Source organism: Furipterus horrens, unplaced genomic scaffold (assembly GCF_987537825.1).
Source record: "Furipterus horrens unplaced genomic scaffold, mFurHor1.1.pri manual_scaffold_17, whole genome shotgun sequence".
Classification (NCBI taxonomy): Eukaryota; Metazoa; Chordata; class Mammalia; order Chiroptera; family Furipteridae; genus Furipterus; species Furipterus horrens.
Window position 1 is genome coordinate 44103716 of NW_028327187.1, and position 26801 is coordinate 44130516.

General features: G+C 35.4%; 1 protein-coding gene across 1 annotated transcript in view; it reads right to left on the minus strand.

Moving 5' to 3' along the window:
- Positions 1-26801, minus strand: part of HTR2C (5-hydroxytryptamine receptor 2C) — a 173448-nt gene that overhangs the window by 142701 nt on the left and 3946 nt on the right. Inside the window, exon 2 of the mRNA XM_090264792.1 lies at positions 25180-25493. Coding sequence (XP_090120918.1) covers positions 25180-25493 — 314 coding nt within the window. The remainder of the gene's footprint in view (positions 1-25179; positions 25494-26801) is intronic.

Here is a 26801-nt window from a genome sequence, read left to right on the forward strand (position 1 = left end):
ATTCACTGTTTCTTCTTTAAGGGTGGCTGCATAAAATGAAGAAAACTACTTGAAAATCTCAGAAAAACTATCCATTTTGAAAAGACTTATTAAGAATTTGAGGAAATTTGATAGCAAAACACCTTTACATTTGACATTCATTATCATTGCTAACTTTTGTTTCCTTCTGAAGTTATTGAATAGTGAATTTTAGAAACTAAAATAAACAGGGATATAATTTCTTTACTATTGAACAGGATAAATGTAATAATAATCAACTTTGTATATTAATTTGAATAAATTGTTATAATTCCACTATACATGAAGTTGATCATTATTAGAACATTTGAAGCAAATATATTTGCAGTAAAAAAAGGCATAGGATTGCATAATATGAAGCTAGGCAAATGTTTATTAATTATATTTCTGTATTTTTGTGTGTGTTTTCTAAGTCTTTGTTCCTCTTAAACTTACAAAGTTGTCAACACACAGCTACCTATTTGCAAGAATCTTGTCAGGATGGCAGAAAATATGGAGGACAAGGACAATAGGTTTCTTTTTTCCATTGTTGTTCTGTTACAGTTGTCCCAATTTTGCCCTGTTGTTCTCCACTACCCGCCCCCCTCACCGCCCATTTCCACAGTCAATCTCCACCCTGTTTTCCATACCCATGGGTCCTTTATACCTGTTCCTTGACTAGACCCTTCACCTTCTTTTCCCCTTTCCTCTGCTTCCCGCTCCCCTCAGGTCACTGTCAGTCTGTTCCTTGTTTCCATGCCTCTGGTTCTATTTTATGTTTGTTTGTTTGTTTTGTTCTTTATGTTCCTCTAATAGGTGAGATCATATGGTATTTCTTACCTGGATTATTTCACTTAGCATTTATGCTGTTGCAAAATGTAAGAGTTCATTCTTTATTTCTGTTGTATAGTGTTCCATTGTGTAAACCTACCACCATTTCTTGATCCACTAGTTTACTGATGGGCACTTAGCTGTTTCCAGAACTTGGCTAGGGTAAATAATGCTGCTATTAATATAGGCGTGCATAGGTTCTTTTGAAATGGTGTTTCAGGATTCTTTAGGTATAATTCCAGCAGTAGAGTTTCTGGTACAAAAGACAGTTTCATTTTTAGTTTTTTGAGGGAATTCTCTACTATTTTCCACAGTTGCTGCACCAGTCTGCATTTCCACCAACAGTACACTAGGGTTCCCTTTTCTCCACAGCTTTACCAACACTTGTTGTTTGTTGATTTGTTTATGATGCCATTCTGAAAGGTGTGAAGTGGTATCTCATTGTGGTTTCAATTTGTATCTCTCTGATGGCTAGTGATGTGAGCATTCTTTCATATGCCTATAGGCCCTCCATATGTCCTCCTTGAGAAGTGTCTGTTCAGGTTCTTGGCCCATTTTTAACTGGATTGTTTGTCTTCCTAGTGTTGAGTTGTATGAGTTCTTTATATATTTTGGTGGTCAAACCCTTGTCCAGGCTTTCATTGGCAAATATATTCTCCCATACAGTTGGTTCCCTTTTCATTGTGATGTTTTCTATAGATCTGCAGAAACTTTTAAATTTCACATAGCGCCTTTTGATTATTCTTTCCTTTATTTCCCTTGCCCTAGAGGATGTATCAGTGAAAATATTGCTCTATGGGATAACTGAAATTTTTCTGCTTATATTTCCTCTAGGACTTTTATGGTGTCATGGCTTACATTTAAGTCTTTGATCCAACTTGAGTTTATTCTCATGTGTGGTGTAAATTGGCGGTCTAGTTTCATTTTTTTGCATGTCCCTGTCCAGTTCTCCCAGCACCATTTGTTAAAGAGGCTCTTCTCACTCCATTTTATGTTCCTTCCTCCTTTATAAAATATTAGTTGACCGTATGTTCCTGGATGTATTTCTGGGCTCTCCATTCTGTTCCACTGATCTATGTTTGTTCTTATGGCAGTACCAGACTGTTTTGATCACAATGGCTTTGTAGTATTGTTGGATGTCTGGTATTGTGATTTCTACTGCTGTGTTATTCTGTCTCAAGATAGCTTTTGCTATTCGGGGTCTTTTTTGCTTCCATATAAATTTTTTGGAGTATTAGTTATAGGTCTACGAAATATGTCATTGATATTTTAATAGGGATTGCATTGAATCTGTAAATTGCTTTGGGTAGTATGGCCATTTTGATGATGTTGATTCTCCCCATCAAAGAACATGGTATTTGTATCTTCCTTAATTTCTTTCTTCAATGTTATGTAATTTTCAGAGTACAGGTCTTTTATCTCTTTGGTTAAATTTACTCCTAGGTACTTTATTTTTCTTGTTGCTATAGTAAATGCTATTTTCTTTTTTGTCTCTGTCTCTGATATTTTATTATTGGTGTACAGAAATGCCTTGGATTTCTGTATATTTATATTGTACCCTGCTATTTTGCCAAATTCACTTATTATATCGAGTAGTCTTTTAGTGGAGTTTATACAGTTTTCTAGGTATACTATCATGTCATCTGCATATAATGATAGTTTTACTTCTTATTTCCCAATTTGGATTCCTTTTATGTCTTTTTCTTGTTTGATTGCTGTGGCTAGGACTTCCAACACTATGTTGAATAAGAGTGGAGAGAGTGGGCAGCCTTGTCTTGTTCCTGATTTCAGGGGGAATGCTTTTAGTTTTTGTCCACTGAGTATGATGTTGGATTCAGGCTTCTCATAAATAGCCTTTTTTATGTTAAGGTATGCTCCCTCTATTCCCATTTGGCTGAGTGTTTTCATCATAAATGGGTGTTGTACTTTATCAAATGCTTTTTCTGCATCTATTGATATGATCATGTAATTTTTGCCTTTCATTTTGTTTAGGTGATGTATTATATTTATTGATTTGCAAATATTAAACCACCCTTGCATCCCTGGGATGAATCCTACTTGATCGTGGTGTATGATCATTTTGATGCATTGCTGGATCCTGTTTGCCAATATTTTGTTGAGGATTTTAGCATCTATGTTCATCAGTGATATTGGCCGGTAGTTTTCTTTCTTTGTCGTGTCTTACCCTGGTTTTTGGATTAGGGTAATACTGGCTTCATAGAAAGAGTTTGGGATTTTTTCCTCTTCTTGGATTTTTTGAAATAGTTTGAGGAGAGTAGGAGTTAGTTCTTCTTTAAATGTTGTATAAAATTCACCTGTGAAGCCATCCGGTCCAGGGCTTTTGTGTGCAGGGAGATTTTGGATTACTGTTTCAGTTTCCCTCTTTGTTATTGGTCTGTTGAGACTTTCTTTCTACTTCTTCTTGATTCAGTTTTGGAAGGTTATATGTGTCTAGAAATTTGTCCATTTCTTCTAGGTTGTCAAATTTTTGCCATACAGTTGTTTGTAGTAATTTCTTACAATCCTTTGTATTTCTGTGGTATCAGTCGTGATTTCTCCTTTCTTGATTCTGATTTTGTTTATTTGGGTCTTCTCTCTCTTTTTCTTGATGAGCCTGGCTAAAGGCTTGTCGATTTTGTTTATTTTTTCGAAGAACCAGCTCCTAGTTTCATTGATATTTTGAATTGTTTGTTTGGTCTCTATGTCATTTAATTCTGCTCTGATCTTGATGATTTCCTTCGTTCTTGCCCTAGGCTTTGTTTGTTGTCATTGTTCTAGTTCTTGTAGCTGTAGAGTTAGATTTTTTATTTGAGATTCTTCTAGCCTTTTCAGATATGCCTGTATTGCTATAAACTTCCCTCTTAGGTCTGCTTTTGCTGTGTCCCATTCGTCTTGGGCTGTTGTCTGTTCATTATCATTAGTTTCCAGAAATTTCTTGATTTTTTCTTTGATGTCATTGTTAAACCATTCATTATTTAATAGCATGTTATTCATTCTCCATGAGTTTGGATGTCTTTGATTTTTTTCTCTGAGGTTGATTTTTAGTTTCAAGGCATTCTGGTCTGAAAAGATGCTTGATAGGATTTCAATTTTTTTGAATTTGTTGAGACTTGTTTTGTGTCCTATCATGTGGTCTATCTTTGAAAATGTCCCATGTGCATTTGAAAATAATGTATATTTTCCTTCTTTGGGGTGAAAACTTCTATATATATCAGTTAAATCTATGTGGTTTAGTGTGTTGTTCAATGCCTGTATATCCTTGGTGTTTCTTTGCTTCAAAGATCTGTCTATGGTTGAGAATGTAGTGTTAGAGTCCCGTACTATGGGTGTGTTACTGTTAATATCCTTCTTGTGGTCTTCTAGTATTTTCTTTTTATATTTGGGTGCTCCTATGTTGGGTGCATATGTTTATCAGTGTTACATCTTCTTGATGGATTGTTACCTTAAGTATTATGAAATGTCCTTCTTTGTCTCTTTTTATTGCCCTTGCTTTGAAATCCGTTTTGTCTGATATGAGGACTGCTACCCCGGCTTTTTTTTCATGTCCGTTTGCTTGGAATACTTCTTTATATCCTTTTACTTTCAGTCTGTGTAAATCTTTTGTTTCGAGGTGTGTTTCTTGTAGACAGCAAATATGTGGGTCTTGTTTTCTTATCCATTCCGTTACCCTATGTCTTTTAATTGGAGCATTTAATCCATTTACATTTCAGGTTATTATTGACATGTATTTATTCATTTCCCTTTGTACCTGTGTTTCTCTCTTCTTTTTCTCTTCTTTTTCTTAAAACACTCCCTTTAGAATCTCTTGCAATGCTGGTTTGGTGGAGATGTATTCTTTTAGCCTTCTTTTGTCTTGGAAACTCCTTATTTCACCTTCCATTTTGAATGAGAGCCTTGCTGGGTAGAGTATTCTTGGTTGTAGACCTTTGTTTTTCATTGCTTGAAATATTTTTGACCATTCCCTTCTGGCTTGTAGTGTTTCTGTTGAGAAATCGGTCGATAGCCTTATCAAAGCTCCCTTGTATGTTATTTGCTGTTTTTCTCTTGCTGCTTTTAGGATTCTCTGTTTATCTTTGAATGTTGCCATTTCAATTATGATGTGGCTTGGAGTGGGTTTGGGGTTCCTCTTCATTGGGACTCTCTGTGCTTCCTGAACCTGCATAACTTTTTCTCTCATCAGGTTGGGAAAATTATCTGTCATTATTTCTCCTATCAGTTTTTCTATTCCTCATTCCTCTTCTTCTCCCTCTTTTATTCCGATGACTTAGATGTTGTTTTTCGTCATGCTATCCTGTAATTCCCTTATTTCTTCTTTTTACTTTTTCAATCTTTTTTCATTTTGTTGTATTGTCTGGGAATTTTTTTTTACATTGTTCTCTAACTCACTGATCCGATCCTCTGCTTTGTTTAGCCTGCCTTTGACTGATTCTACTGTGTTTCTCAGTTCAGAGATTGTATTCTTCATTTCTTCCTGGTTCTTGTTAATAGTTTCTATGTCTTTTTTTATGCTGGTGTAGTTCTCCATAAGTTCCCTGTAATTTTCTTGGAGCTGTTGGTAGCTTCCTTGTAGGTTGTCATAGTTGTTTTTGAGGTTGTTGAGTATATTGAGCTTCTTCACCACCATTGTTTTGAATTCCATGTCTGACATTTGGGCTATGTCTCTTCCATCTACCTCTCTTTCAGGGGATTCCTCTTTTCTTTTCATTGAGAGGTTGTTTCTGCATCTTAACATGTTGGATTCTTCTTGTTTGTTTTTGTTTTTTGGGCTTGTCTGCTTTGACTTCCCAACTTTGTGGTATGAAATTCTTTATAGGAGATCTGAGGGTTTCAGTGGTGCGGTCTCTTTGATCTCCTGAGCCTGATGTTCTTGGGGTACCCTTTATGTCATTTGTTTATGCTGTCTGGTTATATTTCAGATGCTCTTTGGTGGGGTCTTTCCTCTGGCTAGTTGATTGAGAGTCACTCTGCCCACTTTATCCTGAGTTCTTTTGTGGAGATGATGCACTGCAGTACGCTGTTTCTTGTTTTTCAGCGCCAGATGCCACCTGGTCCTCTCCTGTCTCTGCCAGTAGGCAGAGATCCGCTTACCTCCCGATTTCACTCTAGGGAAGACTGTGGTCACAAAAATGTCTTTGTGTACTTCCAGTCGCAGCTCAGGGAGCCATCCCAGTCAGAAATCCTGTCTCGTCCCTTTTTCCTCCGCTATCCTCACCAAACAGGTGACTCCCAGATGGTTTTCTCTAATCCAGCATTGCCATGGCTCAACGCTGGCCAGTGTCCAGCTGCTCACTGAGATGTTCTGTTTGCAATTAGCCCAAACTACAGACGGGTCTTGGGACCCAGAAAGCGCAGCCTCCCCTCACTTCTCCGACATCTTCTCCTCCCTCTTCAGTGTTATGTAGTTCTCTGAGTATAGATCTTATACTTTCTCTGTTAAGTTTACTCCTAGGCACTTTATTTTTCTTGTTGCTATAGTAAGTGGTATTTTTGTTAGTTTCTGTTCCTGATGTTTCATTATTAGTGTACAAAATGCCTTTGATTTCTGAATATTGAATTTGTATCACGCTACTTTGCCATATTCACTTACTAGGTTAAGTAGTTTTTTGGTGGAGCCTATAGGGTTTTCTATGTACACTATCATGTCATCTGCAAACAATGATAGCTTTACTTCCTTCTTTTCAATTTGGATGCCTTTTACTTCTTTTTCTTGTGTGATTCTATGGCTAGAATTTCCAATAGTATGTTGAATAAAAGTGATGAAAGTGGACTCCGTTGTCTTGTGACTGATCTTAGGGGGAAATCTATTAGTTTTTGCTTGCTGAGTATATTGGCTGTAGGTTTCTCCTGTATGACCTTTATCATGTTGAGATATTCTCTCTTTATTCCCACTTTGCTGAGTGAATTTATCATAAATGGGTGCTGTACTTTATCAAATGCTTTTCAGCATCTATTGATATGATCATGTGATGTTAGTCTTTCATTTTGTTTATGTGGTGTACTACATTTATTGATTTGCCAGTATTATACCATCTGTGCAGCCCTGGGATGAATCCCACTTGATCATGGTGTATTATCTTTCTAATGTATTGCTGGGTCTGGTTTGCTAATATTTTGTTGATGATTTTAGCATCTATGTTCACCAGTGATATTGGCTGGTAGTTTTCTTTCTTTGTGTCTTGACCTGGTTTTGGAATTAGGATAATACTGGCCCCATAGAAAGAGTTTTGGAGTCTTCCCTCTTCTTGGATTTTTTGGAATATTTTGAAAAGGATAGGAGTTAGCCCTTCCCTAAATGTTTGGTAGAACTCACCTGTGAAGTCCTCTGGTTCAGAATTTTTGTGTGCCAAGAGTTTTTTGATTACTACTTCAATTCCACTAGTTGTTATCAGTCTATCCAAGCTTTCTGTTTCTTCTTGATTTAGTTTTAGAAGATTATATGTTTCTGGAAATTTGTCCATTTTGCCCAGATTGTCCTATTTCTTGGCATATAGTTGCTTTTTATTTCTGTGGTATCTGTTGTGATTTCTCTTCTTTCATTTCTAATTTTATTTATTTGGGTCCTCTCTCTTTTTTTCTTGATGAGTCTTGTCAAAGGCTTGTCAATTTTGTTTATCTTTTCAAGAAACCAGCTTCTGGATTCATTGATCCTTTGAATTTTTCTTTTAATCTCTATGTCATTTAATTTTCCTTTTATTTTGATTATTTTCTCTCTTGTACTCACTCTGGGCTTTGTTTGTTGTTCCTATAGTTCTTGTAAATGTAGGGTTAGGTTGTTTATTTGAGAATTTTCTATCTTTCTTAGGTAGGCTGGTATTGCTCTGAACATCCCTCTCAGGAATGCCTTCGCTGTGTCCCATATGCTTCTGGATGTTGTGTGTTTATTTCATTTGTTTCCAGAAACCTTTTTGATTTCTTCCTTGATCCTATTGTGAACCCATTCATTATTTAATAGCATGTTATTCAGTCCTCATGAATTTGAATGTTTTTGAGTTTTTTCCTTTGATGTTGGTTTCTAGTTTTAAGTCACTGTGATCTGAGAAGATACTTAATATAATTTCAATTTTCTTGAATTTGTTGAGACTTGTTTTGTGCCCTGCCATGTGGCCTATCTTTGAAAAAGTTCCATGTACATGTGAAAATAATGTATATTTTCTTATTTTGGTGTGAAAGCTATTGTATATATCAATTAGGTCCATTTGATCTAGAGTGTTGTTCAATGCCACCATATTCTTGTTGATTCTTTACCTGGAATATCTATTCATTGTTGGAAATAGGTGTTAAAATCCCCTATGATGAGTGTGTTTTTGTCAATATCTTTCATGAAGATTTCCTTTATATATTTGGGTTTTCCTAGTTGAGCATATACATGTTTATGAGGATTATATCTTCTTGATGAATTGTTCTCATAAGTATTATGTAGTGTCTTTCTTTGTCTCTTTTTATTGACTTTGCTTCGAAATCTATTTTGTATAAGTATTGCTGCTCCAGCTTTTAAAAAAATGTCTGTTTGCTTGGAATATTTTTCTTTTCCTTTCGTTTTCAGTCTGTGTAGTCATATTCTGAGTTGGGTGTCTTGTAGACTGAATATATGTGAGTCATATTTTCTTATACATTCAGCTACCCTATGTCCTTTCACAGGTGCATTTAATCCATTTACATTTAAGGTTATTATTAATAAATATTTATTCATTGCTAACTTTTCGCTTTGTACCTGTGTTCTTTTCTCTCTCTCTCTCTCTCTCTCTCTCTCTCTCTCTCTCTCTCTCTCTCTCTCTCTCTCTGTCTTTTTCATCTTCTTAAAGCAGTCCCTTTAGCATATCTTGCAATGCTGGTTTTCTGGAGGTATATATTTATATTTCTTTTGGTCTGGCAAAGTCCTTAGTTCACCTTCCATTTTAAGTAAGAGCCTTGCTGGGTAGAGTAGTCTTGGTTGCAGGCCTCTCTTTTTCATTACATGGAATACTTCTTGCCATTCCCTGCTGGCTTTTAGTGTTTCTGTTTAGAAATTATCTGATAGCCTTATCGGAGCTCCCTGTTATGTTATTAGGTGTTTCTACCTTTCTGCCTGTAAGATTCTCTTGTTTTTTAATTTTGCCATTTTAATTATGATGTGTCTTGGAGCGGGCCTCTTTGGGTTCATCTTGATTGGGACCCTCTGTGCTTTCTGGACTTGTGTGACTTTTTCTCTAATCAAGTTAGAGAAGTTTCCTGTCATTACTTTTTCAAACAGGTTTTCTATCCCTTGATCTTCTTTTTCTCCTTCTGATATCCCTATGATATTGATATTATTCCATTTCATGTTGTCCTGCAGCTCCCTTAAATCCTCCTCATTCTTTTTGAGTCTTTTTGTTTGTTTATTTTGTTGCTCTGTCTGGGAATTTTTTTTCTGCCTTGTTCTCCAGCTCACTCATTCGAACCTTGGCTTCATCTAGCCTGCTCTTAATTTCTTCTACTGTGTCCTGCATTTCAGATAATGTAGCCTTCATTTTCTCCTGGCTCTTATTGATGGTCCCTATATTCTTTTTCATGCTGATATAGTTCTCAGTAAGTTCCTTGTAGCTTCCCTAGAGTTCCTTGTACTTCTCACTGAGCTCATTGAGCATCCTTGTAACCATTATTTTGAACTCAATGTCTGATACTTTGCTTGCCTCTGTTTCATTTAACACTCTTTCTGGGGATTCTTCCTTTTTTCCAATTGGGGGCTGTTTCTTTGTCTCCCCATTTTAGGTGACTCTTCTTGGTTTTTTCTCCTTCTTAGATCAATCTGCTTTGACTCTCTGTCTTCGTGGTGTGACCTTCTGTAGTCAAAGACCTGTAGGGTTCAGTGGTGCAGTCTCCTTGATCTCCTGAAGTTGATGCTCTCGGGATGCCCTTTATGCCACTTATGTGGGCTCTCTGGTTGTAATTGGGTTTTGGTTGTTGTTGGGTCATTCTTTGGTGGGTCTTTCTTTCTGGGAAGCTGACTGAGAGTGACTTCTCACACCACATTTTGTATGCTGTTGTACTGGTGCACTTTCTTCTCCTTCTGGATCTGCCCCTAGAGATGTCAGATTGTGTCCCAGTCTAGCCCTAGGCAGCTTGTTTGAGACTACCAGTGATCCACAGTCTGGCTGTCTCCTTCAGTTAGTAATCTAGTCAATCTGTAATCAGTAGTCAGGCTTAAGAACCATAGGGTAGGGCAGAGTAGTTTCTGTGGGTGAGATTATTGTTTCCCTTCAGTATGATGCTACTTGGAGGGGAGTGGTCTTCCTGAGCAAGATGGCTTCCGCAGTACGGGGGATGACTCAGCACCAGAATCCTGGCTGTTTCTCCCTCAGTTCTCTCCCCAAAGCCACCATCCCCAATCTTTTCTCAATTGTCTCCAGTCCACTTTGTTCCCCTTCTTTTGCTTCAGCCCAGAGTGTGTGCAAATGAAATTTTGTGTGCTGTTCCTCTAAGGAGCTCTCCGTATCTCTAGTCATCTCTCTGTGGCAGACAGAAACATTTACCACTTTTCAAAACTGAGTGTTATCTGAGTTCCTTTCCAGCTCTGGTGCTGTAGGCTGGGGAGACCATGTTGGGGTTTAGACCCCACACTTCTTAGGGGAACACCCTCTAGCAACTGAAATAGGCCTCCAGCACTTAACCTGCTGCCTGTGGGAGTCCAGCCAGCCCTCATGTCTCCTCTGCATTTTGTACCAGTCATACTGTGGTGAAGTGATTTCTTGTGTCTGTCTGTGGTTATAAGGCTTCTCTCCAGCTATTGTTTAGTTGGTTATGCTGAATGATTTCTCTATAATTTAGTTGTTAGTCCAGTCTGGTCCTGGGAGGAGGTTAGTTTACCTTCCACTTACTCCTCTACCATATTGGATCACCTTGGTTCTGGGAGGTTGAGAACTTCAGAGGCTAGCTTCACTAATCAAAGGCAGAAACTGTATTTATCCTGTGTGTTTGAATCCTCATTATGAGTTGAAACACCTTATTCCCTGGCATTGAATGCTGCAGATTACATCATCCGAGTCTCTTCTAGGATACTTTTCACTCCTATTGGGGTCACGTGTGTGTGCTTGTTTTTCTTCCCTTTACATTTTTGCTGCAAGGCAAGGTCTGTCTTATTCTTTATCAACAACTGGTTTCTAATACATGTTAATGGAAATGTCTGGGTATTGTTTACTGATAAATTATAAAATTATGACTGTAAATTGAAATTGTATAATATAAAATTATCAGTTGGCAAAATTCTAACTGGATAAATTTGAACTACTTGATAACAATACATTGGTGATATTAAACAGGTGCAGTAAAACAAATTTCTGCTGATGAATATAAATTTTAAGAGATTTTTTAATTAGGTGGCTTTTTTAACTAGTTTATACATTTATTTTATATCTTTTATTTATTTTTATTTTATTTGTCTGTTTTTAGAGAGAGGGGAAAGGAGAAAGAGAGAGAGAGAGAAACATCACTGTGTGGTTGCCTCTCACGCACCCCCAACTGGGGACCTGGTGTGCAGCCTAGTCATGTGCCCTGACTGGGAATCGAACCAGTGACACTTGATTTGCAGGCCAATGCTCAATCCACTGAGCCACAGCAGCCAGGGCTACGTGACTTTTTTAAGTGTCATTACCATGGACTATAAATTTGAATTTGTAAACAGTCAATGTCTTATTCACCTGAACAATTTGGGTACTTGTGCAGGTAGAGGAGAACTTACAAAGAAAAGTAAAGATTAGGCCTTATACTTTTGTGGATTCTCCTATTTTTGCTTGTTTGTTGGTTTGTTATGTTTTTGAAGTTTATGAGCTATGGATAAAATGGTAGCTAGAAAAAATAAAATATCAAAGATATGGTTGAAATATAGATTTGAAGTTAGTAGTGCTGTAGGAATCTAATAAGCTGTGGAATATTATTTAGAGAAAATAGGATTTGGGCTCATGATTTAATTGAAATCTGTGCTAATCTATAAGAGAATAATGTCAAGGACAATTGAGTCCAATTGTTTTTAATTTTCTATGACTTTAGATGTAAATGTGGTCCTCACTGAAGTATGTAATTTCTAAAATAGTATCAATTTTGTATATAGATATCTACTTTCTTCAGCATACATTATACTTTATGTCATAAATATTATACATGTTATTATATGCATTTATATTATATATATATTATTCCTGCATTTATATTTTATGTCTTAAAATGTTTACATGTCTTATTATATAAATTTATATTATATATTATATATATGTGTGTGTGTGTGTTATATATGTTTATATTTTATATATATTATTCATTGCTAGAGGGATCAGGGTTTCCAGAGAGATGGGTAATTCTAGGTCTGATTGTGGAATGAGTCTAGAATGCTTCAAAAGTTCTATAGGCCTTACATGTACATTTTAAAATTAAACTTTTTTTGACATAATTGTATTTTCACATACAGTTACTTGTAACAAATTATGCATGGAGATCACAAGTGTCTTTTACCCAGTTTTCTCCAATGGTAACATCTGGCAAAACTATCATAAAGTATCATAACCAGGATATTGACATTGACACACTTAAGATATAGAACAGTTCTATCACTGAGTGAATTCCTCCTGTTTCTCCTTTTATAACCACATTTACTTCCCTCCCCTGGAACCCCAATCTTAAACTCTAAAAACTATTAATATGTTCTCTATTAATATAATTTTTTCAGGTGAAGAATGCTATATAAATGGAAGCATATTTCAATGTGATCTATTGGGACTGACATTCTCCAATCAGAATAATTCTCTGGAGAATCATGTAGGGTATTTTGTGAATCAATATTTATTGCTTTTTCTTGCCCCACAGTATTCCATGTAAGGGATGTACTACAGTTTATTTAGCTATTCATGCCTTGGACTGTGGTTTCCTGTTAGGGGCTATTTTGAAGGAAGCTGCTATAAACATCACTGTACAGGTTTTTGTGTATACATAAGTAATTAAATGGAAATGAGGTTATTCTGTTGGGCCCTATTCCAATATAACTGGTGTCTTTAAGAAGAGACTTCCATACAGATAGTACAAGGAAAGACCAGGTGAGGACACTGCTAAAAGGCAGTCATCTTCAAGCCAAGGAGAGAGTCCTCAGAAGAAACAAAATCTGCTGATCTCTTGTCCTCCTATTTCTAGCTTTCACAACTATGAGAAAATAAATTTCTATTGTTTTAGCCACCTAGTCTATGGTGGTTCATTATGGCACACTTAGCAAACTGATACAGGAATAACTGTCATCTTTACTGTGATGAATGTTCCAATCTATGAACGGGGAATGTCTCCTGATTTACTTACATCTTTGATTTCTATCATCAGCACTTTATAATGTTAGGTGTACAAATTCAGTATGTTTTATTACCTTTAGACCTGAGCATCTTATTTTCTTTTGAGCAATTGTGACATTGAATTCTAATTTTAGCTTTTTCACAAAATCATTGTTAGTCTAGAATTGTGATTGATTTCTGTGTGTTGCTCTTGTATTATTAAACTTTGCTGAAATAATTTAGTTTTTCTAGTTTTTAAAATTTTGCTAACCTGATAAAAATGGTATCGCAGTTATTTATCTTGCACTTCTCATATAATGGTTGAAATTAAACACTGTCATATTTAAGGACAGTATATATAAATGTGTATGCATAATTCAAATATTCGCAAATATTTTAAAATATATATAAAATATATAAAAATTCACAAATTGCCTACTCATAGCTTTAATCCATTTTAAAAAGTTTTGAGTGTTGGATTTTTTCTGTTTTAAAGGAGTCTTTATATATTACAGTTATTGGTTCTTCAACTGTAATACATGTTGCAAATATTTTCTATAAATTTATTTGTTTTTGAACTGGGCTATTGGTGTTTTGCCATGTATTTTTGTATTTATTATTTCTATGCCAAATATATCAATCTTCTATGTTGCTACATCTGAATTTTTCTTTTAATTCTCACCCCATGCTTTTATTTAATTTATTTTTATTTTTTTAAAGATTTTATTTATTTATATTTTAGAGAGGGGGGAAGGGAGGGATAAAGAGAGGGAAAGCAACATTTATGTGGGAGAGAATCATCAATCAGTTGCCTCTTGCACACCCTTAACCAGGGACCTGGCCCATAACCCAGGCATGTACCCTGACTGGGAATTGAACAAGTGATCCTTCCCTTTGTGGGATGACACCCAACTCTGAGCCACACCAGTCTGAGAGGGAGAGAGAGAGAGAGGGAGAGAGAGAGAGAGAGAGAGAGAGAGAGAGAGAGAGAGAGAGAGAGAGAGAGAGAGAGAGATTGGTTGCCTCTTGTATGCACCCCAACTCGGTATTGGACCCACTGTTTAGTTATGTGTTCTGACTGGGAATTGAACCCACAACCTTTTAGTGTATAGGATGACACTCCAACCAACTGAGCCACCTGACCAGGGCATTACATTTGAGTTTTGAGTTATAGTTAAAAATTCTTTACATATACCTATGTTATAGATGAATTAACCTTTCTTTTCCTCCAGTATTTCTATGGTCTTACTTTTAAAATTAGATTTATGATCCATTTAGAGATTTTGTGTTTGGTATGTGGTAAAATCTAATTTCATCTTTTACAAAATGACTATATAGTTGGCGAACAATATTTCCCAGTGATTTGGAATGACACTTTTATCATTATAACATATTGATATGTGCTTGGATCTATTTCAGACTATTTATTCTATTACTTGTTTTTCTATGTATGATTCAATGGTACACTCTTTTAATTATATAGGCTTTATAATATGTTTCAATATATCATAAGTCTAGTCCCCTTTCATAGCTTTTCTTCTTTAGTTTTTAAGCTATTCTTGCATGTTAAAATTTCCAAATGAACTTTGTTTTTTTTTAACATTTAATGTATTTTTTCCATTACCATTTAGTCTCCTTCTACCCCCTGCCCCCAGCAATCAGCACACTGTTATCTATGTCCACAAGTCCCTTTTCCTTTTTGCTCAATCCTGCCACTCCCCCAACCCCCTCCCCCATCTGTCATTCTTCTCTCCATCTATGGGTCTAGACACATTTTCCATGTTAGTTCAGTTTCTTCATTAGATTCCACATAAAAGTGAAATCATATGGTATTTGTCTTTCTCTGACTGGCTCACTTCACTTAGTATAAGGTTCTCCAGATCCATCCACACTCTCCCAAAGGGTAAAATTTTCTTCCTTTTTTATTGCTAAGTAGAATTCCACTGTATAAATGTCCCACAGTTGTTTTGTCCACTCACCTACTGATGGACAACTGGGTTGTTTCCATACCTTGGTCATTAGAAATAATGCTGCAGTGAACATATGGGTGATTATGTTCTTTAGAATTAGTATTTTGAGTTTCTTCATATATATTCCAAAAGTGGGATCGCTGGGTCAAAAGGCAGGTCTATTTAAATTCTTTTTAGGTATCTCCATACTGCTTTCCATAGTGGCTACACCAATATGCATTCCTACCAACAGGGCAAAAGGGTGCACTTTCTTGACATCCTCTCCAACACTTGTTTGATTTACTGATAGCCATTCTGACAGGTGTGAGATGATATCTCATTGTGGTTTTAATTTGCATTTATCTGATGGCTAGTGATGTTGAGCATCCCTTTATATGTCTATTAGCCATCTGTATGTCCTCTTTGGGTAAGTGTCTATCCAGGTTCTTTAGCCTATTTTTTAATAGGGTTGTCTGGGATTTTGCTGCCTATGTTTGTTTCTATGATTTTTTATGGTTTTGGGTGTAATATTTAAGTTTTTAATACATTTTGAATTTATTCTTGTGTGTGGTTTAAAAAGTGGTCAAGTTTTTTTTGTTTTCTTTTTTTACTGAATGATTCTGTCCAATTTTCTCAACACTATTTATTGAATAAACTATCTTTAGTACATTATATGTGCTTGCATCCTCTGTAAAATATTAATTAACTATAAATGTGTAGGTTTATTTCTGGGTTCTCTGTTCTGTTCCATTGATCCTTGTGTCTATTTTAATGTCAGTACCATGCTGTTTTGATTACTATGGCCTTATAGTATAGTTTGATATTAGGTAGTGTGATTCCTACAACTTTGTTCTTCTTTCTCAGGATTACTGTTGTTATGCAGGGCCTTTTGTTGTTCCATATAAAATATTAAATATTTGTTCTAGTTCTGTGTAATACATTATTGGAATCTTGATAGGAATTACGTTGAAACTATTGATTGCTTTGGGCAGTATGGACATTTTAATGATGATGATGATGTTAATTCTTCCTATCCATGAACACGGTATGTGTTTCCACTTATTTGTATCTTCTTCAATTTCTTTCATCAGTATCTTATAATTTTCCAAGTACAAGTTTTTTACATTCTTGGTTAGGTTTATTCCTAAGTATTGTATACCTTTTGTAGCAACTATGAATAAAATTGTTTTCTTATTTTCCCTGTTAGTTCGTTATTGGCCTAAAAATGCAACTGATTTCTGGATTTTAATTTTGTATCCTGCTACTTTATTGAATTCATTTATCAATTCTAGTAGTTTCTTGGTGGAATCTTTGGTGTTCTCTATGTACAGTATCATGTCATCTGCAAATAAAGACAGTTTTACTTCTTCCTTTCCAACTTGTATACTTTTAGTTCTTATCTGATTGCTGTGGTTAGTGCTTTCAGTACTATGTTAAATAAGAGAGGTGAAAGTGATATCCCTGTCTTGTTTCTGATTTAAGGGGCAGCTTGTAGTTTTTGCCTGTTGAGTATGATGCTGGAAGTGGGTTTGTCATATATGGCCTTTATTATGTTGAGGCATGCTTCTTCTATTTTCAAGTTGCTAAGAGTTTCTTTAAAAATCATAAATGGTTCCTGGATTTCATCAAATGTTTTTCTGCATCCATTGATATGGTCATGTTATTTTTATCTTTCATTTTGTTTATGCGGTGAATCACATTTATTCATTTGCTAATGTTGTACCATCCTTGCATCCCTGGAATAAATCCTACTTGATCATGGTGTATGATCTTTTGATGCATTGCTATATTCAGTTTGTTAATATTATTGAGGATTTTAGTATCTTTGTTCATCAAGGATATTGGCTTATAATTTTCTTTCTTTGAGTGTCTTTATCTGGTTTTGGAATTAGGATAATGCTGGCCTCATAAAATGAGTTTGGAAGCCTTTCCTTTTCTTGAAATCTATGAAATAATTTGAGAAGTAGAGGTGTTAGTTTTTCTTGGAATGTTTGGTAAAATCAATTGTGAAGTTATCTGGTCCAAGGCTTTTGTTTTTTGGGAGTTTTTTGATTACTGCTTCAATTTCACTAGGTGTAATCTGTCTGTTCAGATTCTCTGATTCTTCCTGATTTAGTTTTGGAAGGCTGTATATTTCTAGAAATTTATTCATTTCATACAGGTTCTCCAGTTTGTTGGCATATAATTGTTCATAATATTTTCTCACAATTCTTTGATTTTTTTAGTGTCAGTTTTTATTTCTCCTCTTTCATTTCTGATTTTATTTATTTGGGTCCTTTCTCTTTTTTCTTCATGTGTCTGGTTAAAGATTTGTCAATCTTGTTTATCTTTTCAGAGATTCAGCTCTTGAATTCATGATCTTCTGTACCATATTTTAGACTACATTTCATTTATTTCTGCTCTGATATTTATTATTTCCTTCTTTCTATTCACTTTGGGCTTTGTTTGTTTTTCTTTTTAAAGTTCCTTTAAATGTAGTTAGATTGTTTATTTGAGCTTTTTCTTTTCTTTTCTTTTCTTTTTTTTTTTTTTTTTTTTTTTTTTGAGATAGGCCTGTAACGGTATAAATTTCCCTCTTAGGATTGCTTTCCCTGTGTCCCACAGATTTTTGATTGTTGTACTTATTATTTGTTTCAGGTATACTTGATTTTTTTTCCTTATCTCATTGTTGGCTTATTTATTGTTTAATAACATGTTATTTAGCTTTCATGTCTTTGTGTACTTTTCAGTTTTCTTCCTGTGATTGATTTCTAGTTTTATAGCATGTGGTCAGAGAAGGTGCTTGATATAATTTCAATCTTCTTAATTTCATTTAGACTTGTTTTGTGTCCTAACATGTGGTCTATCCTGGAAAACATTCCATGAGCACCAGGAAAGTATGGATATTCTGCTGCTTTGGGGTAAAATGCCCTGAATATCAATTAAATCCATTTGATCTAGTATGTTCTTTAAGGCCACTATCTCCTTTTTCTCTCTTGAAGATCTATCAGTTGAAGTCAAAGGGGTATGAAGATGCTTGACTATTGACTGTGTTTCTGTCGACCTCTCCCTTTACATCCATCAATGTTTGCTTCACATATTTATGTGCTCTTATTGGGTGCATGAATGTTTACTAGGGTTATATCCTCTCATTGGATTATTCCCATTATCATTATGTAGAATTCTTCTTTGTCTCTTACTATAACCTTGGTTTTAACGTCCATTTTGTCAGATATAAGAACTGCTACTCCAGCTTTTTTTCCTTTTCATTTGCATGAAATATCATTTTCCATATCTTTACTTTTAGACTGTGTGTATCTTTTTATCTGAGAAGTGCCTCTTGAAGGCAACATATAGATGGGTCTTGTTTTCTTATCCATTCACCTACCTTATGTCTTTTTGGTTGGAGCATTTAAGCCATTTACATTTAAGATTATTATTGATAGATATGTATTTAGTGTCATTTTATTTGTTAACTATTTTCTTCTTTTTTTAAAATGTCTCTTCTTTTTCTTCCTCTTCCTCTTCCTCTTCCTCTCCTTCTCCTTCTCCTCCTTCTTCTTCTTCAAGCTAGCCCCTTCACATTTGTTGCAGTACTGGTTTGGTGTTAATAAACTCCTTTAGCTTTTACTTATCTGAGAAACTCCTTATTTCTCCTTCGATTTTAAATGATAGCCTTGCTGGGTCAAGTAGCTTTGGTTGTAGGTTTTTGCTTTTCATCACCTTTAATATTTCATGCCTAAGTATATCTGTTTGGAAATTAGATGACAGTCTAATTGGTGCTCCCTTGTCTGTAATGACCTGCTTTTCTCTTGCAGCTTTTAGAGTTCTCTCCTTGCTTTAAGCCTTGTCATTTTAATTATGGTGTGTCTCTGTGTAGGCTTCTTTGGGTCCAACTTGTTGAAGACTCTCTGAGCCTCCTGGACTTGTGTATCTTTCTCCGTCACCAGATTAAGAAAGTTTTCACTCATTATTTCTCCAAATAGTTTCTTGATCCCTTGCTCACTCTCTTCTCCCTCTGGTATTCCCATGATGTGGATGTTGTTACACTTTATGTTGTCCAAAGTTATTCTTAGCTTTCTTCATTTGTTTAAATTATTTTTTCAACTCTGTCATATTACATCATGCTATAATGTTGAAAACATTATGTTTTGTTTTCTTGTATTTCTTCCTCTACTTGATTTTTTCTCTTCTTTTATTACATATCTTTTGATTTTAGGAAGGTATATAATTTCATTCTAGTGGTTATCTTTATATTATATCTTATTTATATCATGTTTAATACCCTTAGCCCCCTCATTTATTGTTAAAACTATTACTTTCTGGTTTGCCAGGCTTTTAAATGTATGTTAACTCCCACCTTTTAAAAAGAGTTTGTTTATTGTTTTTCTATTACAGTTGTCCCAGTTTTTGTCCCATTGCTCCCACCCCCCACTCCACATCTCTCTGATGACTAGTAATGTTGAGCATTCTTTCATATGCCTATCAACCCTCTGCATGTCTTCTTTGGAGAAGTGTTTGCTCAGGTCCTTTGCCCATTTTTTAATTGGGTTGTCTGTCTTCTTGGTGTTGAGATCTATAAGTTCTTTATACAGTTTGGAGATCAATCCCTTGTCTGAGGTATCATTGGCAAGTATGATTTCCTATATGGTTGGTTCCCTTTTCATCTTGCTGATGTAACTCTCACATTTTGATTATAGAAATATCAATAAAATTATTCTAATTTCTCTTTCTTTTTACCTTTTTTCTTTCCCAATATTTAGGTGCATTGTTTCTAATTTGATAAAGTATATAGTAAGTGATACATATCATATAACAGTAGTCTTCTGCCCTTATGCCACTTTTATTTTTGTCTTAGCTCTAAAATTAAATATATAAAATATTCATCATCAGACTTTTTGATGTTTTCCCAATTATATCTCTGTTGGATGAATCTCATTCACTGTTCAAGTTTTAAAGAAGAGCTTATGGGTTCAGAATTCTATGAGTTTAAAAGCATTAAAGATTTTTTATAAATTTGATGACAAACTTGTTTGTCTTAAGCGTAAGACCTGAGTTCCAGGAATTCAGGACTAATTTCAGCAACTCCCCAATAAATCTGTTGCCCCCAGTAACTGCTGATATCAGTAGCTGCCTATGCCCTGCAGTTATCTTATTTAACAGTGATATTTTTTTTCTACTGACAAGATTTTGGTAACTTTCCTGTTCTCAGAGCCTGCTTCCCTGTCAATCACTAGCTCCATCTGGCTTTTGAAAGACTTGCCAAATGCCCCACCCCTTAAAAACCCCTACTCTGTTTCTGCAGTCCTCTCAGACTCAGCTCACCTGCTTGAACATCTTTCTATAAAGGCTTTGAACTGGTGCATCCAACTACTCCTTTATTCTGGGCACAGCTCAAACAGTGCATGTAAAATTGTTGTTTCTAACTCGGATCATTTTTTTCTATATTTTAATTTAAGGTTTGATTTATATAAAGTAAAATTCAACTCTCTAAAACTGCATACTAGAATTTATAGTTGTTCATGTTTTGAGAAGCATATGTACCACCACCACATTCAAGATTTAGAAGAATTTCATGATATCAAAGTATTGAATGGGTACCCCTTTGTGGTCATCCTCTCACCTTTGGTTTTAACGTTCTGTTTTCTGTCTTTAAAATTTCGGGTTTTTCTTATGTCTTCCAAAAACTTTGCCTTTATAAAAATATTGCTTCACTGTTGCTTTGCTTCATTATTTTTGTCAATTGTGAAGGCAGTCTGATTCTCTAGTTCTTGTAAACTATTCTTTACTTTTTCTTGGAATCCCTGAGTGTTTTTTATTTATATTTAAAATCTAATGTCTTGCCTTTACTGGTGGGGTTCAGTTGGTTGGGTGTCTTCCCACAAAACGAAGATCAGTCAGGGCACATGCCTAGGTTGTGGGTTCAGTTCCCATTTGGGGTTCATGAAAGAGGCAACAGATTGATGTTTCTCTTCTTCTCTTTCTCCCTCCTTTCCCCTCTCTCTAAAAAATAATTAATTGAAAAAATATAATGTCTGAAATATAGCTCAGAGTAAAATAAAATACAGAGCAAAAGGTCCCCAAAACAGACATGTTCTCCCACAGCCTATGGTTCGGGGATGGGAAGAAAGAAAGATACTGTGGTTAAGATATTTTGCATAACAGAAGGGTATCCTGGTAGCTAGATAATAGCTGTGCTATGGCCCCAGGTCAAAAGGTGTGTATAAGACTTTCAGAATGTATCCTCACTTGAGACATAGCCAGGGGAGGTGGAGTCCCCAGGAACACTGAGTCACTCTTGCCCTGACTAAAAATGGCAGCCTAAAGAGTGTAAACATTACGAGGAAACTGGAAAATGTAGTTCATTGTAGGAAGAATTAAAGATAAGGTCCTATAGGAAGTTCCAGGTCAGGATTTTTAAAAGGGCACGCAGCCCTGAGGGGGAGAAGGGGACCATGATGTAGCAACCATATGGAAAGCAGCAAGCAGCTGTGCAGTTTGTAGGGATGATTCAACCATGCGGCCTGGGCTAGTAAGAAAGCAGGCCTGCTGCTGCTTTGATCATGCTTGCTCCATTTGACTCTGAAGCCACCAAGGACTGCGCCTTGCAGACCCAGACTCTCTCTGGACTCCTGGAACTTGGGACCTACAGAGAGGACACTCTCTTAGGACTTGTGCCTTTTCTTGGCTTCACTATGATCCAGTGTGACATGACACATGCTTTCCTGGACTATTACACGGAGGCTGAGGACAGCATATCCCAGGTCCTGAAGGAGAGAGCTGCTGCAAGAGGATAGCAACTTTGAAACCCACGAGTGTACCTTCCAGAGGGACAGCAAGACTGTTTGCCAAGCCAGCTTAACTATACATAAGAAGATGGGGAACAATTGGGCCTGTTTTTGGCTCATAGCGTAATGGGGACCAAGGGAAGTGATGGGTCTTGCAGGGGAACAAGACTCTGAGCTGAAGGGTTCACAGCAACGCCCCCCCCCCCCAGGTTGGAATCTTGTAAACAAAAACATGTTTCTTTCAACACTAGTTATTGGGTCACACACCAAAGTGCCACGTGCACGGTCCTCTGCTTGGTTACAAGGATTGATTGTTTCAGGTCAAATTTTTGGTATCAGGCCAGCTTTATGTAGATTCAGATGCTCTTTTATTTCTGAAAAAACTGGCCTAAATTATAGTTTTAAATATTAATTTTTTCCATCACTTGTTTTCCTTTTAAAGGATTCTCATTATACACAGACTGGATTTTTTTTTTTTTTTTTTTGCTGGTCTTCTCACTTTCTTTCTGACCTTTTTTACTATTTTCTTTATCTCACCTTCATTCTTGTCACACTGTTTTGCTTCAGTGCTCCTTGTTAAGTTTTGATATGGATTTATTCTTCTTTATAAACTTTTAATTTAATGTTCATTTCTGATATGATTTTAATATTTTCTTATATTTTATTGTCTTGGGTTCATCAATTTTTGCTTGACCCATTTTGTGTCTGTTTTTACATTTATACATCAAAAGTATTTTTTTTCATACCTTCAAATGCTTGAGGAAATTTAATTTTGTTTGAATATTTTGTTAGTTTCCTTTTTCTTGGTTTTTAATCTTTATTAAATGCTTTTTTAAAATTCTCACATTGTGCCTTATTTTTTATTTTGATGAATTTTTATTTATTCAGTAAATATTTATTAAACACCCACTACTATCATTTGTTTTTTATTATTACTTTAAATTTTAAAATTAACTTTTTTGCAATAGCTTGGTGTAGATTAAAATTGGTCGCAACTTTGAATTCGTATGAACATGGCTGGCAGTCTGTGGGTAGTTTCTAAAGCTCAAGAGCACCTTCTTCTTTCTATATAACAAGTACAGTTTCTTTACCAGAGGGCTTTTTGGATGCAGTGGGGGTGGTGGTAGTGGGGTGGGTTGATGACCTTACATGTTGACATTTTTTGGTCCTGTAAGGTAATGAATTTTTCTCTTGTTTCTTTTTTCCTTTGAAGTGGAATGTTTAAAATATTCAACTTTTTCTTTTCTCTTTTACCTTTTTATTTCTCCAAAGAGGTCCTTTTCCAAGACTGCTGTCTTGAGTCTTGTACATACTTTTAAGTCACTTTCCTAAAGGCTGAACTTCCAGAAAAACTTGAAACATTTCAAACTTTGCTTGAAGGGAACCAAAGTTTCTGCCATCCCCCAAACTGAGCCTTTTGGTTATTAAGAAACAAATGACTCAGAAAGAACCTTTGCTTCCCCCCTCCCCCACCCCAGCCCCTTCCTGCCTAAGAGACTCAGATGCAAAGAACCTCTTCAGAAAGGAAATCTTAGGCTGTTTGCCTCAGCCTAAATTGAGTTGAGAACGGTGGATGGGAGGGCTCCAAGTAGGAGCCTGGTAACTAGATCACCCACTGAGTGCCATTGAAGCAATAATTGCCTGACAAGTGTGTTCAGCTCTTCCTCAACTACCTGCAAATGGTACAGTCTCACATCTGAAATCTAAGATCCCATTTCCCCTCTCTCTCCTTTGTCCAAATAACATATATATCCAATTTTGCCTCCCTGTCTTTGGAATTTTCGTATTTATGTGAATTCCCTGGGCTCACATATTAAAATTTTTATTTTCTTCTGTTATTCTGCCTCTGATAATTTGATTATTAGTCCAGATAGAAGTTAGAAAGTGGGAGAAAAAGGTTTTTTTCTTTTTTTTTTTTAGCTCCCACAGGCTAAACGTTCTTTTTTCCAATGATTTTAGGTCAATTTTAATCTTCTTCCTAGCTTTCCTCCTCTTTCCTGCATTTTCTGGGAGCCTAATAGATAGTTCATTGTGATCTGTTTATTTTTCTGATTGCAGATATTGCGGAATATGGTTGTTTTCCAAATTTGGTGGTGGTATGGGGTAGTTTTATTTGTTTTGTGTTCTTTCCTCTTGGGTGGGGGGCTGGATGGGTTACAAGATTTGGGTTTAGGTTGATACCATTTTTGATCACCCATATAATTTTTAAGGGATAAACTGGCAAAATGAAGCTGACAGTAAAAGACAGAGTATATACTCTAAAACACATTATTTTCAGTAACATTTTCTTATATAATTTTTGAACTGTAGAATGGTAAACTTCTCTCTGAGCTGGTAAAATACTTACACTTTGAGGTAAAATACTTCCATTTTAAGGTTAAAGATAAAAAACAACAACAGATTTTCAGAGAATACTACTTATAAAATGCATATTAAGATAATCTATTATTACTGTGTATTTAGAACAGCATAAGTAATTTTCATGTTCCATGGGAGATTATCTTTTAGGATTTGATAATGAGGTACACTTTCAGTATCGTCCCTGTCTAGTCCAATTCCATTACACACTCAAGGGAACAGGGAGTCTATTTCACTCCTTTTGTGAGATGAGCATATCAGCAATTATATTCAAACTGGGTTATCTAATTTCCTGGTAAAGATTCTTTGTAGTTTTATAGAAGTAATTTTGATCTGTATACATATTAGCTAGAAGGAAAATTTAAGTTAAAATGAATAGGACATAGAAATGGAAGAAAATCAAAAGAAAAATTCAAATCCTCTCCAAAATCAATATCTCAATACTTTCATTGCCTGAATTTTTATTGTGTAATGTGACCTTGCATTTATATATTATTAATTAATTTGTTATCTCCTGTTTCCATGTAAAAACATAAATTGTAGATTCCATGAAGAATAGCTGTTATTAAGAGCTTATTGTGTGATAATCACTTTGCTTGCCAATATTTAAAAAGGTTACTTAAAATATATTTATTAAAATGATGAGCCCTTTTACATTTTTTGTATAAGAGATGATACTAGGTATGTGCACTGCTCAGAATATATGGATGGTAGGGTGTTTCTGTCACTGTCCTACTGTAAGGCAACTGGCATTGTTTACAGATGACACTGAGCAATAGAGTATTTATGTATGATCTTAATATATTATGAAATGTCTGTTTTGCTTTTGAAGACTGCTACTGAGTTATTTAATAAATATTACACACACATCCAATTCCTTCTGCCACACAATTTGCCTTTTTCTTCATTTTCCAGATTATACTAACAAAATAATTAACTTTATGAGTGCTTACTGCAATATCTGACACAAATTCATGACATAATCTGAGATAGAAAAACTAATAAAATTGTACTTACCATAAAGGATTGCCAGCAGAGAGAGTGGCATGACAAGTAGTCCCACTAGCATATCAGCAATGGCTAGGGACATCAAGAAGTAATTGGTGGCATTATGCAGTTTCTTTTCCAAGCTTACTGCCATGATAACGAGAATGTTGCCACCTATCGTCAGGATTATTATTATGACGATTGGAAGTGCTGGCCAGTTTTGTACCCCGTCTGGGAATTTGAAGCGTCCACCATTGGAGGTATTGAAAATGTCAGTTACTATGGCTGTAACTGGGCTCACAGAAATATCACATTGCCAAACCAGTAGGCCAATTAAGTGCACACTGAAAATTAAGAAAAAAAGTAATCAGGTACATATTATACAGGGTGGGTCAAAAGTAGATTTACAGGTGTGAGCGTATGAAACACAAAGTTTATTCTTGTATTATTATTTATTAATTATTGTATTTGTTTCCATATGAACAACTGTAAACCTACTTTTGTTCCACAAACACATTAAATTTCTTATACAAAACAATTGTTTTTCCATCAACAGTCATCATCATCATCATCATTTCTACTCTCATAATTAAAACCTCATTATATTTTCTATCCAAAGAATACTTCATATTGTGGGCTTATTATGAGTCAGGCACTTAGCTTACCAAAATACTTATCTATAATCTCATTTGATCTCATAAAACAACCTCATGAGGTCAGTGCTGATTTATATCCATTATGTAGATGAGGAGACAGGTTTAGAGAGGTTAAGGAACTTTCTCGAGGCCATATAGCCAGTAAGTGGCAGAAGTGTCCGTACACAGGTTTCACTGATTTCAGAGCCTCTGTTTTAAATTTTTATTCTATGCAAGTATTCTGAAACCACAGCATATTGTTTCATTTGCTATAATGGTTTATTCTTTATATTTTAAAGATATTCACTTTTTGTAGATATCCTTTAAGACAACTGAAAACAGAATGAAAAGACTTACTCTTCTAAGTATCCAATACCATGACAAGAGAATTAGAAACTGCCTTTTAAAATCCAAAACTGAGAAGAACTGTTGCCATCAGACCAACTTCAGGCAAGATGTTGAAAGAGGCACAATGGGTTATTGCAATGGTACATATTCATCATTTTTAAATACCTCTTCTTACTTTCTCACAGTCCAGAGTGTCTTTGTGCTGGTTCATAGTTTCTTAATATCTGTGCTATAAACTTTCCTGTTACCTGATAATCTCCGCATTTCCGTCTTATGTTTTCTTTGCCCTGTTCTAGGCTAGAAAATGATTTGTGGTGATAATTAATTCTCATGAGTTTGCTGCTTTCCTATGCTGTAAGTCATTTGGAAGGCACATTTCTCATGATGGTACCTTGGTGAATTCTACTAGTAGGAATTTCAGGCCAGGTTGCAGACCAGTGCAAGAGAGATGAATGTGGTTGTGTTTTGCACACAGTGATATGAGATTTATTAAAGTTATATACATTGTCTTCTCAAAGTGTAAGTTTTTAATGTGTCTAATAAAACTAACATTTATTTTAATAAAAAAGACAGGAAAGACAAGCATATTCAAGATTTTCTACTTAAAATCAAGGGTAATTAATTATCTGTGCATGACTCTCATGTGTATGCTATAATATGTTCAATAAT